General features: G+C 33.9%; 1 protein-coding gene across 1 annotated transcript; it reads left to right on the forward strand.

Annotated features, from left to right (window-relative positions):
- Positions 1-7,520: 7,520 nt before the first annotated feature.
- On the forward strand, positions 7,521-11,877 carry hoxb4a (homeobox B4a). Its single transcript, XM_039740172.1, has 2 exons — positions 7,521-8,234; positions 8,925-11,877. Exons 1-2 carry the CDS (start codon positions 7,814-7,816, stop codon positions 9,248-9,250), a joined length of 747 nt encoding a protein of 248 aa, XP_039596106.1. The 5' UTR covers positions 7,521-7,813; the 3' UTR covers positions 9,251-11,877.
- Positions 11,878-25,908: the final 14,031 nt, after the last annotated feature.

Consider the following 25,908-nt stretch of genomic DNA (forward strand, 5'->3'; position numbering starts at 1 on the left):
TAGGAATATTAACAGTTACTGCCAATTTAAATGAACAAAGTAAAGGCCTCTTGAATTTAATATAAATAAAACATTAATGATTACTTTATCAACTATAAATTGACTAGCTTCCACTGCGCAGTGCTGCTCTCCTCTCTAAATCATGTGTCTGTGACATTCGTTTATTAGTTTATATTGTAAGTTCAAATACCAGTTTTAATGTTTATTAAGAAATACAAAATTACATATATTATTTAACTTTTAATAATATTTTATTGTCCAGTTGATCTTTTGTTAAGTTAATTAAGCTCTGAATTTAATGATTGTCTTAAGTGGTAGAAAACTCCTTCGAAGCTCGTCACCACGAGGTGTCCATTTGCTCTACTTAATACATTTTAATATTAGCTCAAAAATTATTATTCTCTCACTATAGCCAATGCATATTTTCGCAGAAAAGAAAACTGACTGCAGTTCAGCATTAGAAGAAACCAGTGAAACCAAACGTAGAAAGAATTGTAAATTTTAAAGATACAAAACTAATTCAATCATGAAGATAGTCATCTGTCAGAGGCAATTACTATGCGATTATTTTTTAACCACACAGGATAGGCGGCGTTTTTGAATTGTTTTTAGCATTAGGTTGTTTGAATGAGTTTAATAAACGGCAACGGATGCAGCAGTGCTTTAAAAAATGTACACAGTAGTGAATATTTATATTTCCGTTTTGAAACTTTGAACCAAATAATTATAGGATTCCATTTTTTAACCTTTATTAATAAATTGAGAGTAAATCACATCATCTACTTTAGTAGCTACATTAAAGTTTCTTTCTCTAAAACCATCGGTTTTAATCTATCCGGGAGGACTTACACTGCAAAAAACGTGTGTGTATATATATATATATATATATATATATATATATATATATATATATATATATATATATATATATATATGTGTGTGTGTGTGTGTGTGTGTGTGTGTGTGTGTGTATACTGTATATGCTTAACTTGCTTCTATTGCATGCATCCGTGGGTTGTAACGTCTGCAAACTGCCAGCAGAGCCCGCTTCAGACCAAGTTCACTGCCAATGCATCTACACCACTCCGCTCCAGCAGCCCTTTTTATCACTTTGGTTTCCTTCTTAGAAGGAATTTTGTTATCTGTGTTAATATTGTGAATATTATACTAAATTTGATATCGTTTGTAATGAAATATTTGAAGCTTTTTGCTTTTCTAAAAACTTGCCTAAAAATAATAATCGATGTTTCATTGGTTGAAAATGTCATTGTGATCCGTGAAGACCAAAGACAAACATATAAAATAACTAAATAAGCATTTAAAAGTGTTAATAAATTGTTAATAGTGGTCGTTTTGTAACCTTTTGAAGTTCCTGAATAAATATATGAAAGAAATAGTTGTTTTACTAGTTTAGTATGCATAAGAATCAAGCAAATTGTTCATAAAAAGTTCAACAAGTTAAAAAAGACGAACGCAGCGTCCCTAAAATATTTGTAGCGTCATACATCTGAAGGTTAGAAAACTTGAGGGTCAATAGTTTGGCGCTGTCAAATCAGCCGCAATTACATTGGCTTATTATGGAACGTTAAAGAGCTGGAGGAGGACAGGGTAGTGCGTGGTCTAAACACAGAACCGTAAGCATGACCTTCACTGTAACATGCCGCTCCGCAGGAAGAGAAAAATGTGTGTACGGGAAGGGTTGGGGGTTAAGGATTTTGGAGAATTGATTTAAACATTGGAGATGCTGCACCAACCACTGAAAATTCGAAAGGTGCTGTTAAAATAAGCTTGGCTATTAAACAAGATTGCATTTTAGCAAAAATGATGACATATAGGGAAGTCGAGAGCTCTGTTTTATGGTGCCAAATATGCACAATAATTTGCTTCTAAAAACATACTGCAAGCCCTGAACCTTAAAAGAAAATTCATTTTTTATTTGTTTTTTTTATCTCGATCTCAACTCAACTTATTTAAATATGGCGCTCTTCACTTAGAAATAAATACTATCACCATATTTATATCTGTTTATGAAGATGATAAAAATTCAGACCGTCAGGAGGTATAAGGCTGATTTGGAATTTTATTATTTTAATACAAAATATTTTCTAAGACAGTCCCGTTGTAAGGTACCGCTTATATCAGGCCTAGGCCAAGACATATAGGAAAAGTTTATGTGGTGTGTATTCCTGTATACTATTATTATTACTATTATTATTATTAGTAGTAGTAGTAGTAGTAGTAGTATTGGTGATGGTGGTGTTGTTGTTGGTGATGTTGGTATAGCTTTTAAATGCAATAAAACAACTACTTTAGTTGGAGCTATAAGGAGAACGAATACACTGCATACTTCACGATCATAAAAGATCAAAACTTAGAGTTCATGTATTTATAACACCATGCTGTCTTCAACTGTACTTGACATTTTAAACAGAAATTCAAACAAATAAAGTGCTAATACAAAGAGCTGGAGTATACCGTGCCATTTGGAATGAGAAATTAAATGAACTCAATAACTTTTTATTTTAATAAAGACTTCTAGTTGCTATACAAAAAACTTTACTTTTAAACATGACACATTATAAAATATTGATTATTACTTCTATTAATGTTAGTAGTTAATAAATTCTCACATAGTCAGAAAATGTTAGGTATACATAAAGTACCTATGCTGTAATAACTGATTAATTGTATCACAAAAGAGGATGTTACAATAATGTTAGGCACATATTTACTCAGGTACAGCATATATCATACATGGCAGCAGATTTACAAAAAAATCATTATTTAGTTGTGTATTTTAATATGTACACAAATATGTGTATAGATAGATAGATAGATAGATAGATAGATAGATAGATAGATAGATAGATAGATAGATAGTAGGGACATACTGCCTATTTAAAAGGGCTTATAAAATTAACCAATCAAAACACCAGTAAATAACTACCGGAAATCTTTCGGTTTCAAAAACTACTTAAGTCTAAGGGTAATAACACAGAAGTAATTTTTATACCTTTGAAGAGTATTTTAGCTTTTTTATATACATCCAAATATCACAGGTGCAAAATAAATTGAAAATGCACCGCAGGCTAATATGCAGTTAACATTACTTTGCATTAGAAAAAAGTCTTCAGATACCACTAAATCCACAATACGATAGCTGGATTATTTCTTTCTTTCTTTCTTTCCTTTTAGTCTTCCATTGTCATTTCTATATCACGTGTTACGCAAAGTGACTTAGAAATTATAAGGACAAGAAGGCAAGTTGCATTCTATTTTATTGATTTTAAACCTTAAAGCACACATACCTAATCAAGGCAGCGAGGGTATAAGACTGTATGATAGCAGCTTATAAAAGTGCACTATGTGGTAGATCAGTATACTCGTTAAGACGTGGTGTGAAAAAGACATAGTAAACGGAAAATAATTCCATTAGCAAACACAACCCGTTTGAGTTCAACTGCGGGGCACCGCATTAATTTGGATTCCCTTCTGACCCTCTACGTTGCCTGGCAGGGAATCGCAATGCATCTTTAATATCTGCAAGGGAAATATAATTAAATGAAAAGAAATAGTAATGGCCATTGACATATAATTACATTCCCAATCAATAAGAATAATTTAAATACATACTATAGTTAGTTATTTTACTCGGTTATGTACCAAGTCAGTTATAAGTGTCGTTCTTCCCGTATTAGTTTTATGCTGCATGCTTCATATTCATAATTTGTTTAATTCGATGTATCAGCGTATATGTATTTTTACGTCTATAACTGGTCGTGATTTATTCAGCTGTCTAATAAATTAATTTTGTAAATGAAAGTTTGAATTGTGTCTGTGAATACAAGTTGTTGTTTTTTTTTTTACTATCGCAAATAAAAGCAATATTTGTGCAGTAATCGAAATGTAAGACTTGGCTCTTCAGAGCTTTTTTTTTTTTCAGGCTCTGGGGACTGTTTTGAATAAATCCCCCTTTCTGGCTATTTTTCTCCAAAGTAATGACCTGGGCAAAATTCAATATGACCGAGCAAGCGGTATGCATTACTATAGAAGTCGCAAGTGGGAGAGCCCTCTAGAAGGGGTGAAACGCAGGTCAGCGCGTCTAACAAATATTAAAATGTACTGGGATGCATGACACGCCTAGCTGTTTAACAAAGACTGCCAAAGTATTAGATTAATACGAAAACTTGGGGTTTCACAGCAAAATGTTCGAGAGGCCCGAGGGTTTCTCGCATTTAGAACACTTGTAAAGGTATTGTGGTTTTAGTTGTACTAACTACGCAGCAATGTTGTACAGGGTACGTTTCACTTGGGGTAAGACGTCAAAGGAGGGGTTGTGTAAGGAGATGAAGTTCATCTTCTACGACGTTATTTTTTTTTTCCCCTACGTTTTATTGTTTGCTTCTTCTCGAAGTCTTTCTCGGTTTGCAGTGTTTTGTTTTTTTTTTTTCTTTTTATCTTCTAAGATATCGTTTTCTGTAGTAATGGCGAAAAGTTTGGCTCAGTCTACGGAAAGAAAGGACAGAAACTGCAATAGGAAATAAAAAGGCCACGGACACAACCTGTAGCACGGAACTCAAAATGGTAAGGCTAACGTTTAAATGAAGGAAAATGAGAGCTTTAAAAGTGCGATAGATGTTTAGAATTTTCTTTGAAACGTTGCTTGAAAGCAACGCAAGTAATGGAAGTTCCTAAAACCTGAAATAAAGAACAAAGACACGATAAAACAGGATCGTTTAATTAATCTGGAGATGACATTTTAACTTGGGTCTCGCGGCAGGTGCTTCTCTTAAATGACCACGTGTTTGTGAACTTAACCTTTTTAAAATTCGGGTTAGTTTTTGTTAGTCTTTTGCTTTTCTATGCAGAAACTGAGCCACTTACTTTATTATTTTGATTTTCTATGTGAATGGAGACTAGTAAGAGGTTAAAAGAATGATAGAGTCATTGATATGATATGAAGCGGGGGCTGGGTGTGCATATGTGTGTTGGGGGGGGGTGGCTGGGGGCAAATTCACAAAATGGAAAAACCCTAAGGGGTGTAGTTTTTTTTTTTAACCAGACAAAACGCAATGGATCGTTTAGGGACCAAATAGCATTTGAGATAATGGTATTTTTAATTGAGAATTCACATTTTAAAAATGTGAATATTGTAAGCCCAGAAAGATGTCTGTGTCACTCAGCAATAAGTAAACATTTGTGTATAATTGAAGAGTTTCACTTGATGTATTTTTTTATTACTTAAAATAGGAATTAAAATGCTTGATAATGGATGTACACACTGGATCTGTTCATTTTATAACGTTATATGTAAAAATTGTAAACAGGGTACCTTTCATATGGAATATTTTAAAATAAATATAATCAGAAATTACCAGAATTTAAGATTAAAAATGGAGCAATGAATATAACCCGTTCTTACTGAGATAATTCATGTATTGGAAATAACCTGGAGATCGTAAACGAAAAAATCGCATTTTAATACCCTACAGTAAATGCATTTGAGGTGCCTTTAGCAGGGGGGTAGGGAGTGTGAGATGGCTGCTGTATTTTATTAAATGATTATAAATTATTACTGTACACAATAGTTAATATACGCAAAAGAAATATATCGTTTTTTTGTATTTTTATGTGGCTTTTCACAAAAATCGATTTTTTTGTACATGCAAAATGTTCTTTAATTGTGCTGTTGTGCAATATGTCATTTCATTAACCCTCTATGATTTTGATTAAATATCTACGTGATATTAATCTAAAATGTATAACGAGATATTTATGTTTAAGTATGTCTCCAATATAAATGAAAGAGGTGTTGTCTTTGTTAAATGGTTTCATGCGTCTTTAATCAAATGTTTTAAAAACTGCTTAAGTGTGAATCTGGGTGTTTTTATGAATGTATGACTTGTCTCTGAAGACCGACGCGTGCCATTTTCTATACGCCCTCGAAACGGTACATACACTAAAAAAGCAAAATAATAATTACTTAGCTAGTGTATTATCGCTTCGAACTTTCAGCACTCCTGTTTATCTTTTAAAAGGTTGAATTTTGCCTTTGTAAACATCTCATGAAATATCCACAGTGAATCAAAATCATCTTCTAAAACGTAGCAGACACAATGTAACTACCACAAAGTTCACGCACTCTTTTTTTCCGTGTTTTATGTGCATTTTACGTAACTGTGTATTGGCAACAATAATTGCAAGCCACTAATTCAAGATCATTTTTTTACTGTTTGTTCAGTAGCTGCTTTGTTTGGTAAGACGTGATGGACTGTCGTGAAAAGACATGACTTTTTATGTATTTCAAATTTCTAGTTGAAATTGTAATTTGTCCAGACATTATATAACCATCTATGCGAACATGCAGATACAGAAACGGAATTTTAAAAAATGAGAAAGGCAAGTGGATATGACATATACACATAAACGTATAATTTTGGTGTTTTGCAGTAACAATGGTATTTTAAGGATCACGCGATTTCTTTCTTTTCAGTTAGTCGATGCATTATATATATATATACATTTATCAATGCAAGGCAGCGATCTGCGATGAAGGATTTTACAGCGAAAAAGATGACAATGAAACACATGTCTTCTATATATACCCTGTAGATCCGAATTTGTGTGAACAGAGAAGCGGTCACAAATTCGTATCTAGGGGAGTATGTAGTAGATATATACGCTACGCTGCCAGCTGACAAAGATGATACCAGAGATAAAGAAGTATGAGAAACAAGAATTTTGAACGTGTGCCTGATTAAAAAGAAAATAGTAATCTGATAACTTTTTATATTGTTAAGAACTATAATTAGACTGCATTGGCGTAATTCGTAAACAATTATAATATAGGGCAATTTAATTGAAGATTGTTAGCAAAATATAAGGGTTTAGTTGCGGGTCAATTTCAAGAAGTGTGATTAGGGTTATATTCTTATTTTATTCCAAACATATTGAGATAACGCATGTTTCATGCAGAAATGAAAAATAAATACACAAAACAGTATAACTGTTTTCAGCTTTTAATCTGTATTCAAGTATTTATTATAATATTTTCTCTTGATTAAACAGTATAACGTATTTGAATAAAAAGTATATTTTGAAAACTTTCATCATCTGCTCGATTAGAAAACGCGCCCACAAGCAAAGAGGTATTTAGTCTCCCTGAAGCCGTTAGGTTAATGCAAGACTAACTGTGATTTAGGAGCTTGGTATCCCGAATTAGTTGATGAATTTTTTATCGATCCAAACAAGCCCAGATTTATCTCTGACAAGCGTTGGCTGTGCTTTGAAAACTCCAGATCCTTCTATCGTCGCTAATAGGAGCAAAAAGTAAAACCCAAGCCAAGATATCCAGCGCCCTGCCTTTAATTTATTTTCATGAACACGAGCCAAAATCATTTCAAGTTTAAAAAAAAAATTCCTAACTATGAAAGATAAGCAACACCTCCCGATCAGCGCAAACATTTCATGGTAATTTTGCCCTTGAAAATGCCAAGATAACATGCAGTTTTCATTATTGGCAGAGGTACGTTTGATATAATTTTGAAGTATGTCATTCGTGATGCTTATGGAAGAGATAAAAAAACGATACAATAGAATATGTAGGAAAAACTGCGGCTGTTTAGAGTAAGCTGAGTCTGATCCCGTTTCCTTATCCGGGAAATGCACAGTTTCTCGCCATTGGCTATAGGTGTCACGTGGAATCTTAACTTTGTTCACTTGACAGAAAGTAGGAGGGTTTACGAAACAGGAAAACGAGTAAAGGGATAGAAATAAATTTTAGTATATTTTTGTGTGCAATTCAAAGAAATTAATGGCCATGAGTTCTTTTTTGATCAACTCCAACTATGTGGACCCGAAGTTTCCACCCTGTGAGGAATATTCTCAAAATGATTACCTACCAAGCCACTCTCCTGACTATTACAGCAGCCAGAGGCGAGAGACTGCTTTCCAACATGAGGCGATGTTTCATCAGCGGTCAGCTTGCACGGATCAGCCTTACTCGTCGTGCCAGGGTCCCGGCCAGCCCTCCGTAGTCTTGCCCTCCAGAGGTCACGTCCATGCACAAACCGGACTACAGAGCCAAGTAACGGAACCCAGCAACCCTTGTGAATCGGTTACCCCCAGTCCTCCGCCCGCCTGTAGTCAAAACTCTACGAACCAAACCACTTCTTCCACTTCTTGCAAGGAGCCAGTAGTTTACCCATGGATGAAAAAAGTCCATGTAAACATCGGTAAGTCAACTAACTTTTACAGCACCTTCAAAGCTTTTATTCAGACTAGAGAGAAAGCTAAGTGTCCGGTGTTAACTCTATTCCACCCGTTGTAAACTGGCCCTTTCTCGAGATTTACGATCGTCTGTTTGCGGGGCAGTATAATTACATCCTCCATAAATTTTTATTGCTCTACTTGGCCAAGTGCCTTTGAAGTCTTTGCAACCTTCCTACTCTAATTTCATTCAGGGAAACCTTTTATGACTCTTAAGTCCGTAACTTAGGTTTTATGTTTTGTAATTCGTATTTAAGTGGTTGGAAATTTTCATGTTGATAATTATTTTATATTATTTTAGTGAAACGAAACATCCGTGTATACTGATTTTTGAATTGTTTAAATATACATCAAATACAAGGAATTCATACAGAATATATTAGAAATTTCAGAGTTTCGTATACTTAAAAATATAGATAGTGAAAAAAAAGCATGTGATTGTTTAAACAAAATTGGAAAATATATATGCATTTAGTATACCGGAATATTTAAAATATTGTGCGTTAAAATATTTTGCAATAATTGGGCATTATCAAAAAGATAGATAGATAGATAGATAGATAGATAGATAGATAGATAGATAGATAGATAGATAGATAGATAGATAGATAGATAGATAGATGACTGAAGTTATTCTCTTTATTCTCTTGTTTTAGTGAATCCAAATTACACTGGGGGAGAGCCGAAGCGTTCGCGTACAGCTTATACTAGACAGCAAGTCCTGGAGCTGGAGAAGGAGTTTCACTACAACCGCTACTTAACCCGCAGACGCAGAGTGGAAATTGCCCATACTCTGTGCTTGTCAGAGCGCCAGATCAAAATATGGTTCCAGAATCGTAGAATGAAATGGAAAAAGGACCACAAGCTGCCCAACACCAAAATCAGGTCTAACAGTTCGCCGGCTACAAACTCTGCTGGAGCGCAGCAAGCACAAGGAGGGTCCCAGAATCGAGTCTCCAACGGTCCTCCACCAAGTCTATAGCTCCGCTCATTTTTTTGCTGTCTTGTGTGTATTAATGCATAATTATCCGTTCTTCGAAGGGAATTGAACAACACAGCCTAAAAGAAACATGGAAAACCAAGGGACTGCTTATTTATTAAAATGCTAAAAACGGGAGGTGGACAAGACTTCCATAAAAGCACACTTTTGCAATATTTTCTGTTTGTGGCTCGCAGTCCTTGAGCACCCCGCAAATCCACTCCACACCCCCCACCCCGCCCCCATTAAGAAGAAGGCTACAGCAGATAGTAGTAGTTTTCAGATTTGGCGAAGATGGATCCCTGTTTCATCTTTAATCATGCCAAACTCAGCCCCATTTGTCATGTTTACTCTGCGGTACAAAGGACGAACCTTATGCCTACCATTACCTCGACAAGTAACGCTCACTTTAATAAATGAGGTCCTTTTTCGTCAAGAGGAACAGTGTTTCTTTTCCCTTTACTGCTCCTTCTACAGAAAATAAATATAAAAATGAAAAAGAGTTCAGTTCAGACATATATCAAGAAATCACAGGAAATGCACTGTGAATTTCAGTTCTCCGGATCTGATGCAGAATGTAAAGGAATCATGCACTCTGTCGTGAATGCCATGTTTAAGTCTTTATATATAAGAGAGAGACAATATCTTCATTTTAACTTTTCATATGAACAAAAACTGAGTGTAAAATGACATTCTTCAACCCAAAGGACGAAGACTCTGCACTTAGCCAGTGGAAATTCCATTTATAGCCAACGGAATCAGACTGTTACTAAGTTTTTTTCGGCCTTGTGTTATGAATTACCTCATTTGTGATTTGTTTTCTTAATTGCTGTTGTTCCAGAATTACAAAGTCGATCTTTCATTTCAGAAAGTTGAATATAAAGCTATAAGCTATTGTAAATCACACTTTATTTAAGTACATGTAAGATATTAAGGTGCGTAAACGTTTCTTTCTCCACCTTCTCCTACTATCTTTACCCCCTACCCCACCCCATCACCAAACACACACACACACACACATTCACACACACTCTTTCTTTGTCTCTCTAACGTTGTTTCTCAAACACGCATTATTATTTAAAGCGGGACACGCTGTTTTTATCATCTATGTTTTATCACAATATTCTTTACATTCCATATAGTCCTAGATCTGGTTTCTGCCATTCAGAGAGTACGAAGCCTGTGTTGTGGTTTCTAGCTCATGATTTTCTTGTTGTTCTTCGTATATCTGCCCTGGTATTTGTATATAGTTATAGAAATAAATAAAGAAACAAAACAACCAAATATACATTTTCCACGTGTCTTTCTTGACCCACAACCCCCTACTCTCACACAAACACATACACTCTCGACACCGTTTCTATTTACTGAAGATTTTTTTCTTACATAAAATGTATAGTTGTTGTATGTGTGTGTATGTGTGCGAAGGATTTCGTTAACGCACGGTAATTTATTATAGAAACACAAGTTTTATATATTTATCTTTTTTTTAACAAAATTCGTTTATTTGGAAAACATACCTAGGCTTACCGCTGGTTTCTATATTATGATTTATATCTTATATAGAAGAGTAATACTAGAGCATTACGTCCTGTAATCTCGTTCTAAATCACAAGCCTTCGCTTTTCCCGTATCTCCTTCCTCGTTTTGCTGGGGTTCACGATTCTTACTATTCGATGCTTCATGATGCTTGTAATTGGGTACCCCGTTATACCAGGTTTAATAGTTTTCTTGCTCCGAGCTATTTAATGCATTAATGAGTGTAATTTTTGCACAGATGTCTCTCGGAGTTTGCAGGTTTCGTGTGTATTTTTTATATTACAAAGGAGCGGACCACTGCAATAGCTCAAATCCTGACAAGCAAATAGATAATCAAGAAGACAAATGACTTCTTTTGTGAGGCGCTGGTCTTGTATTAATTTTCATTTTCTTTCTTAGAACAACTATTGAAAAATACACTGCAAAAGAAAATAACATTCCATTTTCAGTTTCAGAAACTTTAAACAAAATAACACTCTAGAATTGCTCTTCTGGAAAAGCCATGGAGCAATCTATTACATGGTGAAAGTATTTGTTATTGGTGCATCCTTCTCATTCCTTGCCTGCATTGGGGGGCTCAAATTGGCTTAAAAAATTTCTCTCCACGTCCTGGTAAACTCGTAAAAGATGTGCATTGATAAGATGTATCGATATCATGTATGACCAGCTGATAAATGGCCAATAACTAAACAACGTAAACCAATTGGATTTTCTATTATAGCTCGTTGTTTAAACTCCTGAATATTGCTTGTTTTTGGAAGGCTAAAATTGTTTAGACTTTTTTTTTTTTAAATAAAGCATTAAGTGTTATTTTATTGTGGACTCCCTAAATAGATTTATTTTTTTTTAAATCCAATTTCTTTTTTATATTAATATGTTAATATAGCTTGAACTCGCATACTAACGCACGCAAATACAAAGGTTCACAAAATCACAGAATCTGAAATAAATGAATTTGTGTGGTACAAATACAATATGCCCACTGGAATGCTTTTCTGTACCCTAAATCAAAGCATGTGTCTCGGGCTTTATGAATAGGATCGAATGTGTTTCTATAGAGGTTCAGAGCCATTATTTTAAAGACAGACCTAAGAAAAATGTGAGAATTATGCAGAAAATCATTAATCACTCCTTTTCTTTTAAATACTTATTCTCTCCTATTGTTATTCAGCAGCAAATCTGGACAGACCTTCTGTTAAGAGATGAGAAAGTCTTGAAGTCACTTGAAGATTCTTCAGTTTTTGACCACAAAACCAAGAAGTCTGATAAACTATTTCATTTTTTATTGCCTTTCCTCCTTTTTAAAGTAAAGAATTCTAATGAAAACATTTAGAGAAGACCTATGCCGGCAAAGCATGGATGCACTAAAGGTAATGAGGAATCTCTGGCTTGCTATTTTTATGGTTTTATTACCCTAGTTTCACATCCTGGCACGAAAATAGCCTAAAAGCACGCAAAGTAGTTGTGAAGACCTGTTTGAAATTGAAGTTTTTTGAAGTTGTGTTGCTTGAAAGTGAAGGTGGCAGATGGGTGTTGGTGACAAATATAAAGTAACGGATGCAGCTTATCTGTTTTGCACCTGTGATATTTGGAACTATAAATAAAAAAGTAATAATAAAAGAAATACTCTTCACAGACATACACATTCCTTCTGTGTAATTTCCCCTGGTGCATAAGTGGTTTATTAATTTTGAAAATCTTTAAAACCAAGAGATGCATGTTTTTTTCCATTAATTGGTTACTATTGTCTTGCTTTGCTAATTTTATACTTAACTTTTTTATCTAATCATGCAGATTGTGCATTTTCTATCTATCTATCTATCTATCTATCTATCTATCTATCTATCTATCTATCTATCTATCATAATCAAGATAAAAGTGCTGGAAAATAAATGTGTAATTACTGGGTATTTTAATTCGGATTAACAATGAATATCATTTTCGTTCTCTTACAGAGCTCGCTGAATTTCATTGGTTTGGTGTACTCCGTGTTTTTGGTAGCAAAGTAATTGAAAAAAGTAAAAAAAGATATACATAGAAAAGAATATATAGGCGCAGAAATCGATTGTAGGATTGGACAGCAGCGTGGTAGCAATGGGTTCACCCAGAGGACACGTTTTCTGAGCGATTAGCTCTGTTTAATACTCTCTGTCTGACCTCAGGATCCCTTGACCTTTCTTAGACTGGACACTGCACTTTGTTACATTTTCAGAACAAAGCCCAGGCCAGGACTGCAAGAGAGCAAAACAACTTAAATCTAAACACAAACCAATAGTTTGAAAATATGTCCGCAGGTTACCAGCATGATTTGCAATGCGAATTTGTATACGCCAAAATTCACTTGTAGTCCATATGCTTTTATTACTGTTTTCAGAAAGTTAGTGTTTCGATTTGAAACGATGTGCGTGAACGACTATTTGCGGGTTTTAACGCTGATATTATTTCAACCTTTGAGTGACTTGTCGAATTCTTTCTTAGTCGTTTGGGTTCCTCAATGACAAAGCAGATTCCAGCCAGTTGTGTGTGCTTTAAAGTACCCTGACGGAGTAGGAATGCGTTGAAAGGATTCTTTCCAGTTGTTTTGGCTTCACTTTTCATATACTATAATCACTGCGTTGTGTGTTTAAATATTTAGCATGTTTATTTAATTATTTTAATTATTATGACATGTCCTTTAGATGCTAACAGTTTTGGAGATATTAAATATTAACCATGCATCCTCGAACTTCAATCCATTTTGCGGTTTTACTGAGAAGGCTCTTAGTTGCAATATGTTATGTAGCATATTACTTAGGACAAACTATAGCATCCTACTGTTTATTCAAAACCACTGCTGCCTGGAAATTGTGAATTTCTTCGTTGGAATCGCAGAACGGTGTAATGTTCATCATTATCTGGTTGATTTAAAGAACGATATTTTTCCGAGAATCGCATTTTAGTTGCCAGTTTCTTTTAATTCGACCATCCTGTTGATTATGCGTTATCGAGTACGTTATTAAAGTCATAACCATGTTGTCTTACCAATCTTTTATTTTGCTGTTCAGCCTATGAAAACAAAGCAGTTTGTATACTGAAACAGAATTGTATTGAAATGAATGCCTACCTATTTCTTATGCTGGAAAACATAGGTATGCAGCTCAGATATGACCTTATTATCCTTATTCTGATGATTACATTTGTTATGCTGTGCAAGTAAACCGATACAGCCCTCCACATGCCTTTTCGTTTACAGCTGTCTGTAACATTGCTGTATTATTGAAACGTGACATAGAGGGTATTACTTGTATAGATAGATAGATAGATAGATAGATAGATAGATAGATAGATAGATAGATAGATAGATAGATAGATAGATAGATATGTGATATTAAGTTGAGTTTTAATATTTATGGTGTAATTCGTTTTGAACGCTATTTCCAAATTTCAATATGTGAAATATTTTTTTGATAAGTAAACGATTACCATTGCTGGAGAGGTTGCTATAGGGCTAAGGTAGATTGGGTGAATATTACAGACGAACAGATGAAGTACGTGTACCTATTGATCATACATTAATAAACATCAGTACAAGCAGTTTCACCATGTATGTACAAAAGCGATTCACACTTGCAGACACACTTACTCACGCAGCTCCTATACGTGCATTTGTGTCAGCGTCTATCTGTGTTTATATTGCTGTGTCTAAACGTTGTCGTCGTCTTTAAAATGATTATTTCTTGTAGTAAAGACCCGGTGGTACCATTATTTTTAAAAGATTCCGCGGCGTGGTGCCCCTCTTTGACAGATTTATGATCCCCAATAAAGGCAGCGGTGTCCAGATTCGTAAATCAATCTCTTGTTCCACTATATAAACCAAAGACTTCGTAAAAAACATCGCGTTCACACTTTCATACCTGGCGTTGATATTTGATGGAGACATTCTTTGCAAAATTATACCTAAAAATGATGGGTGTGATAGTTCATATATATTATAATATTCGTTAACCGTAAGTGAAACGAGACGCTATTGTGTTGCTTTAAATATTAATAATAAAGAGACCTTATCAAATTCAGTTTTTATTTTTAAGTATTGCAGTCGATAATCTTTTAACCTGTTTGCTATGTTAGTGTATTTTTTCTAAGAGTAAATATTATTATTATTTCTATTTTTTTATTATCACTATTATTATGAAATGAATTGTAATGTAAAAAGCACTATTTTAAAAGTAAATGCATGCTGCAAGTTAAATTTTGTAGAATGAATAATATATATTATTATTTCTTATTATTGTTAAATGTATAAGAATATATACTAGTTTGTTTTAGAAAACTATGTAATTTTTACGGCGGCTTTCGCTTTTCAACATGAACTTGCATGCGCTTCAATGTGTCCTGTTCTATTGTTTCATTGTTTAACTTCAGGTTTTGCCATTTGGACTTTTAAAATCACATCGAATAATAGCAGGTATTTATTCTTGAAAGGGACCCGTTTGGAGACCTGCAAAATGTATTTGCATAAGGTATCTGCTTTTCTTTGTTTCTGTTTTTGACTTTGTCGTGTTTTTTTTAAAATCAATATTAAAATTGATAACAATTTACTTATTCCCACTGTTGTCTTTTCCGTGCTCCTGTTTTCAAGTATTTATACTTTCTTAAAGAAAACATTTTGATACTCTATTGTCATCACTGGACCACATAGTGCTTTTGCTCGACCTTCAGCATTCTGTTGGCGTCTTGTAAGTCTTTTGTCATACTGCAAAGTCTTTTGTTTCTAGATGCTATTGCGACATGGGGATAAAATCGTGTATTTTCAACGACTTGTTAATTATTTGATTTGAAATGTTATTTTTACGCAAAAATGAATTCAGGATGGTGTGAAAAACAAATGAATTGATATAAAGCTTATGGGGGATAATAAATCATGCATAATGCAGGTAAACTACTACCCTCTGAAATAATACGCACTCTTTCATTTTAATACCGCTATCTTAACTTTCGCATAAAGTCATAAAATTAAGTTCTGAACGTTCATAAAGCTTTTATTCATGCAAGTAAAGATTCTTAAAAGAGGGAAATAAAAGAAAAAAAATCTTTATTAATGAAACGAACCCGGATAATTATAGTAATAGTAGTATTTGCAATACACAATGCTGCATGCAGGGAAATTGTTCTCATTTTTTGTTAAATGTGTTAAAATCGTAAATAATAACGACTTATATTACTTCACCTGAAGGCGTGCAGACGGTACTATATCATTAATCCGATTCACCTGTTAAAAGGATAAGATAGAGAATTGTGTTTATATATATATATATATATATATATATATATATATATATATATATATATATATATATATATATATATATATATATATATATATATATATATAAGTATGTGTTTCTGCAATATAGTCTGTTGTTCCAGTGGTAGGTCATCTTGGTCCTTCGAGTACGAAACTGAAAGGGACCCCTTCCCCCTACTGGTCACGTGATTCATTAAATAATTAATGCAGAGGTTGCAGAATAGATATGTATTCGTCAGGAAAATCGCAGACATGGTCTCCTTGTGTCTGACGTGAAATTCAACTGTCCTTTTAAAAACAAGCCTATAGCTGAGAAAAAAAGAGAGGGAGAGACGCACACAGAAGCTGCAATAAAACAAATTTGGAAGCCAGAGTCACACCGTGGGCTAGGATATTGTAAGTAGCCAAGGGGGGATCCCGATATCGGTAGTCATCTGTTCCTTTCAGTAAGTGTTCCTTTATTATTTATTGTTTTTCTTTTTTTTTATTATATTTGCAAATATGACATTTTACTTTCGAGCCATAATAACAGCGTGGATTCTTCTGTTGTTGTATAGTTTGTTTGCATTTTCAACCCATCGCTCCATTATGTCAGGTGTATATATATATATGTTTTTTTTTTTAAAGCAACACAATCCTCTTTCTTTTCTTCTGCCTCTTTCAGTCACTTCCAGTCTTTTTTTCTCTCTCTCTCTCATACACACACACACACTCTCTCTCTCCCTCTCTCCACAAACTCTCATTCTGTGATTTATTGCAATATGTATGTCAGCGGTAGTGCGGCTGCCATTGTGTGTTTGTGAGAGAGTTGTGTTGTTTATGGTGGTGTCCTCGATAAATCATTTCTCAGTGAAAATGATGTGCTAGTGATGATATTGTGGAATGAGGAAGGGCTTCTCCTATATCCTCACTTGCTCGTTCTTTTGCTGATCTCCCAATAGTTGATTACTGCCGACGATTTACAGTAATAGATCAGGGGCTAATATGAAAGCTGTGTAGCTCGGGGTCTTGAGTTACAGCGTGTGTGAATACCAATTAAGGATAGATTTGTTTAAATTTGGCAAAAAGGGAACGCCTTCTTTGCCGTAGAAATCTTCCGTAAAAACTGGGATTTCTTCTGAAACGATTGCCTGAGATCCCACTTTTACAAAATTCTTTGAGCGGTTGCTTGAGACGCCTGTCAGATAAATCATTAAAAAAAAAAGGTTTCCCTACGATGTAATCCTTTCTATCATAAACGTGTTTCACGTTTAATGTGAATTACAAACCAAGATAAAGATAAAATGGAGAATTCTGAGCGAATTACATGCCAGCGATGGGGTAGGGAGGGGGAGGGTAAGGTTGCACTATTTACATGTACGTTCCAAACTTTATGAGTCTTTCTTCGGAAATGGTTTGGCATAATAGGCTATACGTCTAATCATACTTATGGTATTGTTCACTATATGACACATTCGTGAATATGGCAAGCCAGCTTAATGGACAATTAGTTTGAACCGCTCAGCTTGTAGTGCTTTACAAAAGAAAACTTTACTTTGATTTTTTTCTTCATATTTTTGATATGTCAGTCCTTTTTTCTATGTTTCCTTTCCCTGTCCTGAGATATTAACTTGCTGTAATTTCAAGTTGCATGCCATTTTTTTATTTAGCTTTTGGATTCTCAGACTAGAGTAGGGTTTGCCAGCTATACTTAATGATTACCGTGGATTTTATTTTTTTTTAGTTTCATACTCCATACAGTAAACCACTTGATATTGTGTATGACTTTTTATTGCTTCAATTGATTATCAGACATACATAATAATGCACACATTACTAACATAAACAATAGATTTAAGCATAAAAAAGACAACAGCAAGAGTAAACATTTGACTTCATATTTATTTAGCGATAAAGACAGACAGGTACCATTTCATCACAGCAGCATTGTCCTGACAGAAACATATTTCTTTTTCAAATGTTTATATGTAATGTGGTATGAATTTTTATTGTATATCTTTGTCTATATGTTATATCAGTTAAAAAAGTTAGGAGCTTTAAATTTCAGAGGAAAAAATAGTTTTGCTTATTTGCAAATAGTAAACACAGATCGTTAATGTTTTAGTAAAAAAAATAAAATAGTTCTCTTTCATCAACAATAGAGACTGAAATTCAATTTGGTAAATTATTGCCTTTGTTGCATGGCTTTTTTCATCTTTTTATTTATTTATTTATTTATTTATTTATTTATTTATTTATTTATAATGAATCAAATAAATCATATGATATTTTCGACCAGCTGTAGATGAGAAAGCATCTGATTAAGTTCGGACTCCGTGTTCTTCCTGCTGAAGTTAGAAAGAAGCGATTAATAGAGCCCAGTTTCCATTCTTTGTATTTGAATATTTGTTGATATAATTCTGACATGTTCTTTATACATCCAATAGCAAAAGGGGGGTGAAAAAGAAAATCGATATTGAAACATCATTGGATCTTTTTCAAGGCATTTTCAGATCTCCATTCCATGTAAGCAGAATCCATCAGTTTACAATACCCTTCCCCAAAAGGAATAATACCAATTAAAATTTGTAAAACCAAAATATCCTTCCAATTCATGGCAATTTTTGATCTCAGTCTATTTGTGAAGTTCAGCTCTTTTTGTCTGTTTATAAATATGTGAATTAAACGGTTTACTTTTCAAAGGTTACAGGCGAACATCTACAGAAGCCTTTCACAAAGGAACAATGCCCCTTTTCAGAGCAGCCATTTTTAATTCTGTTCTTTACATATTGAAGTTGTGTGTGGGTATGTGCTCCTAGAACAAATGTCTGTTTCCAAACGAATGTTTCAGCTATTCTTGCAAGATTAGCTGACATGTTAAACATTCAAAAGAACCATCATTATTTGACTTTTTGGGCACAGAATGGACAAGATTACTTAAGAAAACAGACTAGTAACAAAAATGATATTCTCTTCCAATGATTTACCACTCCAAATGATGAAAACCCCAATGGAATGTTTGGTTTCGTTGCGTTTTTTGCGAATATTGTCCAAAAAAGACCACAATGCTTATCATTTTTTGTTACAAATAAAGGCTTTTTAATAATACCTTAATTACACCTATTCGCCAGAAGAACTGGTTTGAAACTATAGGTAATATTTAGAATAATGTCTTTTATTGCAGCTGTTATATTATTGATTCATATTTTTTAATGAATGTGCAAAAGAAAAATAATGTAGGTAACCAAATTATATAATAAATGTAAAAAAGCCTCCACTGATTCATTTTGTATTTCATTGGCTATATATATAGAGTCAAATGTGTTATATTTCTATTTTATTTGATCTCTTTCATACATCTAAAGATAATTTTACGATTCGTTTTATAACAGTATATGTTATTATAAGACAATATCAATATTTGAAGTGCACAATGTTAAGCACATTACTTTTATTCATTCGGCTCAAGGACAGATGAGTACTAATGTGTATAAATGTCTATCAGCCAATGAAAAACAGCTTCGTGTTTATTCTCTTTTAATATGAATAAGATATGAATTAGGTGCACTGTGTATGCTAGTTGGTAAACACACGGCATATTCATTAAAGTTGTATAGTTTGAATATTATTATAGTGGCAAAAGTAGCAAGCCAGGTTATTCTATGGCTTCCAAACATTCTGTTGCTTCCGCTACTCGTGTGATTACACATTAAGAGATTAAATCAATACTAAATCTAACATTAATGTATAATGCTCTGTATTGCTTGCCATCTAATCTCGATGAAAGATAACTGGAAGAACAGGACTGAACTACAGCGGGCTGCTATAAAACCAAACTGCTTTACATAGCTTTTAAGAATGAAATTGAACAAGAGTGAAAAAGAAAAAAACTGCACCCCTCTTCTATTATCAGGATGGACGAGTTCAGCATTTTTAAATCAGTTTATTTACATTATAACAAGATAGCAAATAATTCAATATTACAATTTACCAAATACTATTGACTATTAGAGGTGTTGCTATTCAGGACTTTTTCACGCAAATTATTTGTACGAGTTGCATATTAAAATATTACAAACTCTTCAATAATGTTTACAGACTTTACTAAACCAAATAATATAATTCAATATTCCAAATACAAACAGTAGTTTGATGATTAAATTGCGTAGATACTCCATGTGAGTTTTTCATTTAATTTGCCTAAATGCCCAAAAAAATCGTTCTGTCTGTGCAGTTCACTTTTTACACTGAAAACACAAACTAGAATAATAAATGTATTATACTTAAGATCATTATTTACCTGACCCTTAAGCTAGGACAGGACACACGCACAATATCATTTATAATAAGAATAGGAGCATCTGAACTTCATTTTGTGTACAAAGAGTTATAAAGCCACGGTTATCCATTCCTTCTTGTAGTAAAACATTTCTGGTTGTTGCTGCTGGCATCCATTCTCATGCTCGTATAGTTTCTCCAGGTCCGTTTTACATCAGGAATAGTTCTGGGCTATATGAGCGGTGCAAAACATCGTTGTGCAGTTCTGCTATTAATATTCAGGATTTAGTCGAAAAGAATTTTAATTGGACCTTCAAGCGTAAATCTTCTTTTTTCTTGCCATACCTCATGTCAGTCGTGGTTTTCATTCTTCTCCAAAAGTGTTTAAATGGTTTTGGGAACAAACCGAAGCATACGACTTATGCTTGAAAATGTAAAATCCAAGAAGTATAGTTACTAACTATTTTCCACATAATTCTTTATTTAGAGAGATTTGTCGTTGAAATGGAGACAACTGACTGCCCCTTAATCATGTGCGTATTATTTTATCGTATTTTAGATTCATATCTGCCTGCAGGTGTAATTCTTAATAAAAGTGTTCCTAGGATGCTGAGTTTCTCCGCTCTGTCTATATTGCTGTTTCGATGCCCATTGCGGCCAGATAGCAGGTGAGACAGCCAAATAACGACAGGATGCTGAACCGTTACTTTGCACGTAGTAGGAATTCCATTTGTACCATAAAATTAATTGCCAGCTGTTTGACCTGTTCAGCAATCGCCTATTGTTTATCAGAAGCCATAACCGACTTTATAATATTGTAACAGATTACGACGGACACCACGAAATGTGGAACATAGTGCAAATTGATTTGCGCCACTATCTTTTTGTTTACATTTTCTTGTGTTTTAGAAAATTGTGAACATTAACAGTAAATAACACATACATTTTGTCTTTGCATTAAGGGTTTACTCTTGTTAGATTGAGTTCGTAAACGAATTTTAGCGGCAAATCCAAAATAATGTTTTCCATTGCAAGATCAGGGCCTGGACGGAATGAAATCCATTTCATATAGCGCTCTTATTCTCAATCACTCTCTGACATCCCGATAATTTTAATCTGGCAATGAACCCCAATGTATTAAGTTTGTGCAATAAAACCCAGAGCAGCAGCAGTTTCCCCTTATTATCACAATTAAATTATTCGTAATTTATTACTTATTTAGTGGTCAATGTGCGTAATTTATATACTTAAATAACAATAGCCACAACGCGATTATTTTTTCGTTTAGTTTGTTTGATTAACCGCGAAAGAGATAGATAGATAGATAGATAGATAGATAGATAGATAGATAGATAGATAGATAGATAGATAGATAGATAGATAGTGACTGCAGAAAGCCACAAAATATTTTTACCTCGAAAATGTAATCACCGAAGGAATGCTTAAAATATTCCTCGAATTAACAATTAAATGCTTAAAAATGTCAGACTTGAGTATACATGTTATTGTAACTATTAAGTTTACTCGATTTGTGATATAAGCATAAACACTCACTACTTTTACTATACACTATGACAATACTCATAAACATTAATTGTATTCATTTGTATTTGCTGGTACTACTATACGTTAACGAATGCTCTGTTAACGTATTTTTCTCTGATATGATTATTCCACTTATTTATGCAATTCCACGTATTATTGTAATACATTATACTGTGAAAGGTAACTGCGGCCTGATATATTTTACTGTTCTTTAATTTTCTTGCGTAAGCAGAATTAGAGTCTTTCTTTAAAGTTGTGCTGCATTTCATGTAAGGCAACTTCTGTAAATTACTCTCTCTTAACCCCAGGCATGTCAATTGTCCTGCGAGTCCTGGCGCCCAGGCGTCTTATTTTGTTTGAAAATTGCTTTACATTACATTTTTCTTAGTCCTTCGTAATAATTTTTGGTAGCCCCCAGCTAAAAATGGAAATTTTGACCCAGTGGTTTATGCGTACTGGAATGCAAGATGAGAGGAAACCACAACACCCTGTGTGGGTATAATTTAATTGATTTTACCATAAATCACGAGCGCGATTGCGATAAATGAGTAGTATCATTAAAGTAAATTGTACTTTGCGTAAGGCATATTTACAATATAGGCAAGGTGTACATTCCTACCCTTTTAGTAATATTTAAACATTTCTGCAATATTCACTCTTCGACTATGTGCGTCGATTATATTTACAGCTATTCTGTTGACTTATAAATGTTCTATCCAGGCTTGTCTGGTTTCTTCTGACTTTACCTTAAAGTGATACAAATGTTCTTTCTTTCTTTCTTTCTTTGTGAAGTTTTTTTTTCGTCCAACGTAAATGATTTTCTCAAATGTTCCTAGATTCACCAAATGGCTGTTTGTATGAGTTAAAGATTCACACCAGACTCTTTTGGTTTAAATTAAAAATTAACTGACTTGCATTGAGACACTGGACATCGTACTGGAGGTGGTCTTTTGCCCCAACGATGAGCATGAAGGATCAAAGCATTTTAAAGTAAAAATGATCTAATGATCTTTGGAAAGCCATGAAGACCCATAACATTCCAGAACACGGACCAAAAATAGTTGCAACATTTTGTATTCAAAAAGAATAATGCTTTTATACTTGCTGCATTATAAAATTAACTAATATTAAACTATACAGGCGTAAATAAGCACTTAATAGTTAATTATCTCATTATTAATTAACAATATGTATTTGATGCCTGAACGATAAACGTGCACAAAACTGGAATATTTATCATTCTTAACAAAACAAATACTCAATTAAAGCAAATCTCGTGGTATTATTGCACTACTGAAGAAAACAGAGAAAGAAAGAAAAATCTTTAGCAAATCATAATAATAAAATATTATTTTCAACAATCAATATGCTAACTGATACAGCAAACAGGAAACCAGTAAAACTCTTGTGAAAAGTTTGATTGTAATCCAATGATCCTTAGCAGAAGGTGCGTGGGAGTAAACCATGCCCACCGCACCAGGCTCCTCATAGTGAAAGGCAAGGCCGGTGTTATCAGTTTCAGATCCTAGCAGGCGAACTCGCAGCTTCTTCACTCGTTCTCCCTGTCTCTCTCTAGTATTCCGAGTTAAACTCCATTACTAGTCATAAACATGAGGAAAAAGAAGAAATAAGCTTCAGTAAGTTTTCCGGCAGGATGTTAAGAACAACTTATACGATTAAATTCATTTCAAAAGGCAATGGATATTTATGCCTTACGGAATGGGCCCCACTGCTGCAAAAATAGCTTGTATTGGAATCTGCTGGAAAAACTGAAATACGAGGAGCTCTTCAAACTCTGAAAGTGTTTTTTTTTCCGAGTATTCAACTTCACGAGAAAAAGTGCTTCATTTTAGAAATCCCTTTAAAACGACAAATGTTGACGTATGCAGGTCACGTGAGTGCATAATTCAAGGTATTATTTTGTCATTTGGATGGTAAAAGGCCTTCTCGTCTCGAGCTGTGATCACCCAGCCTCTAACTCTGTTATTAACCGCAGCTTTGGTTAAAAAAATAACAACAAAGAACAAATGTGATGAGGAAATGTTTGGAGACCCGTGTCTTTTGGAAGAGTCCATGAGGTTACTTTAAAAGCCTGGGACAGAGGGCTGGGATTTTTTAAATATATGTTTGGAAGCAATTCAAAAGCACTTCCGTTGATTGATCGTTAATCTGGTGAGTTATAGCTCGTCTGCCTAAAGGTCATATGTAGAAAATGCTCCAGTGTGTACACCAACGCTGCACGCTTTTAAATAACAGTTTTTTGTTGGAAAATTTGTTAGACTATGTGGCGGTTGTGGAGGTTCTCGCAATTGTTATAAAATAAAGTTTCTTTTATTCAATACCTGCCTAAATGAAAGACTTGCGAATAAGCTGTTGTTCTTACAAAACAATGGAAATATGAGGAAAACTTTCTAAAAAAAGCTTCGGCGTGCTCAAACACGCGTATATGCAATTACGTATATCGATAACCAATGTAAAAATAAGGAATTATTTCAAGGAAATAAGTGCATAAGTGTGTATATATATATATATATATATATATATATATATATATATATATATATATATATATATATATATATATATATAATTTTTTTCTTTCGTTAAACTGTTTGCCTTTATGTGTTTTTAATGACCCATCTTGGATACTTTTAAAATACATTATGCATGCGGCTATTATTGCATGCATTGGTGCAATAAATCCGCTTATCTCTTATATATCATTTCACATGAACGGAAGAACTCGCAATCTGATTTGTCGCCTTTGAACGTTTTACTGCATTTTGATTCCTCTTTGATATGAGAACATTTATTATTAAGACTGGCTTCTGCTTATTTTGCATAATGCCATAATGCTTACCCCTCTCTTTGTTCTTCTGTGCAACACGGGAAGCCTCAGGCCAATATGTGTGGTAACTTACACGGTCAAGAACGGCGTAATTCGTGGTGCATGTTATCTTTACTTAAAATCAGCAAAGGGTTAGAAAACAAACGTTAAATGAGGTAAGACTCCGTGAAGCGAAAGAAACAATATCTATACTGTATGTGATGTATATCTGTGGCGTGTGCGCGCGCACGCGAGAAGATGTAATAAATTATTTTATACAACTTTGCAGGCCGCATCTTTAAAAGGTCAGGAAACACATGGCACAGCAAGCACTTGTTTTGGATCCTTGACTCAAACAGAAACAAGGAAATACACTTAAAGCGTTTAATCCAAATTAATAATGGCTATCACATAAATATGGTGGTTGATTTAACTTGAGAAATATGCATTTAAAAAAGTCTACATGTTGGTGCTTTGCACTAAGGAATAGAACTTAAGGTTTTCACGTAATATAATAAAGATTTTTGGTCTTTGTAGTTTTTTTTTTTTTTTGTAAAACGATTTTTGCATATTGTTTTCATTTCTTATTAAACCTTCAAAAGCTTTAATACGAATATTAAGCTCTTACTAAATCAACCTAATTTAAACGAAATAAAATCACTAGAGATGTTTTTAGAGAATGCAGTAATACTTCACATAATAATACATGATGTTATTTTTCTGTATAGTTTCATATGATTGAAATTTCTATATATATATAGCAGTTGAATGAAAATTTGATGTCTTTATAAGAACCGGTCCTCCCATCACTAACACTCCCGAAAAATACTTTCTTTGCCCCAGTTTAATCAAAATTCATATTATAGTTATTTGGTAACATGGCCATCTTCTTAGTCATCGGAAATGGACTGTGTGTGTTTCGATCGTCTTTTGATGCTGAGTGTAAACCGTTCGATTTTCTTCAATCTCCTTGATCGAATATTTGTCATCTGTTCCTGTCTTTTGCAGCTTCAAGTCGGCATCAAGCCTCGTTGTCCAGGATTTTGTGGTGAAAAACAGATTGCCTTCGGTAAGTTTTCAAAAAATTTTAAGGTCAAACGAAATCTCGGAAACATGAGCGCAAAATGCCTCTAGAAAGAATAGAAAACACGAAGCACTCGACAGTACGTTATATTAAATTCGGAATTAATTAGTTTTTAGTATTTACGT

The sequence above is a fragment of the Polypterus senegalus genome, chromosome 17 (genome assembly GCF_016835505.1).
Source record: "Polypterus senegalus isolate Bchr_013 chromosome 17, ASM1683550v1, whole genome shotgun sequence".
Taxonomy (NCBI): Eukaryota; Metazoa; Chordata; class Cladistia; order Polypteriformes; family Polypteridae; genus Polypterus; species Polypterus senegalus.

Bases quoted from the DNA above. Each gene is read 5' to 3' on its own strand.
- hoxb4a (XM_039740172.1), top strand. From the start codon at position 7,814: ATGGCCATGAGTTCTTTTTTGATCAACTCCAACTATGTGGACCCGAAG. The intron at 8,235-8,924 runs GTAAGTCAACTA...CTCTTGTTTTAG, and splicing joins AAAAGTCCATGTAAACATCG to TGAATCCAAATTACACTGGG.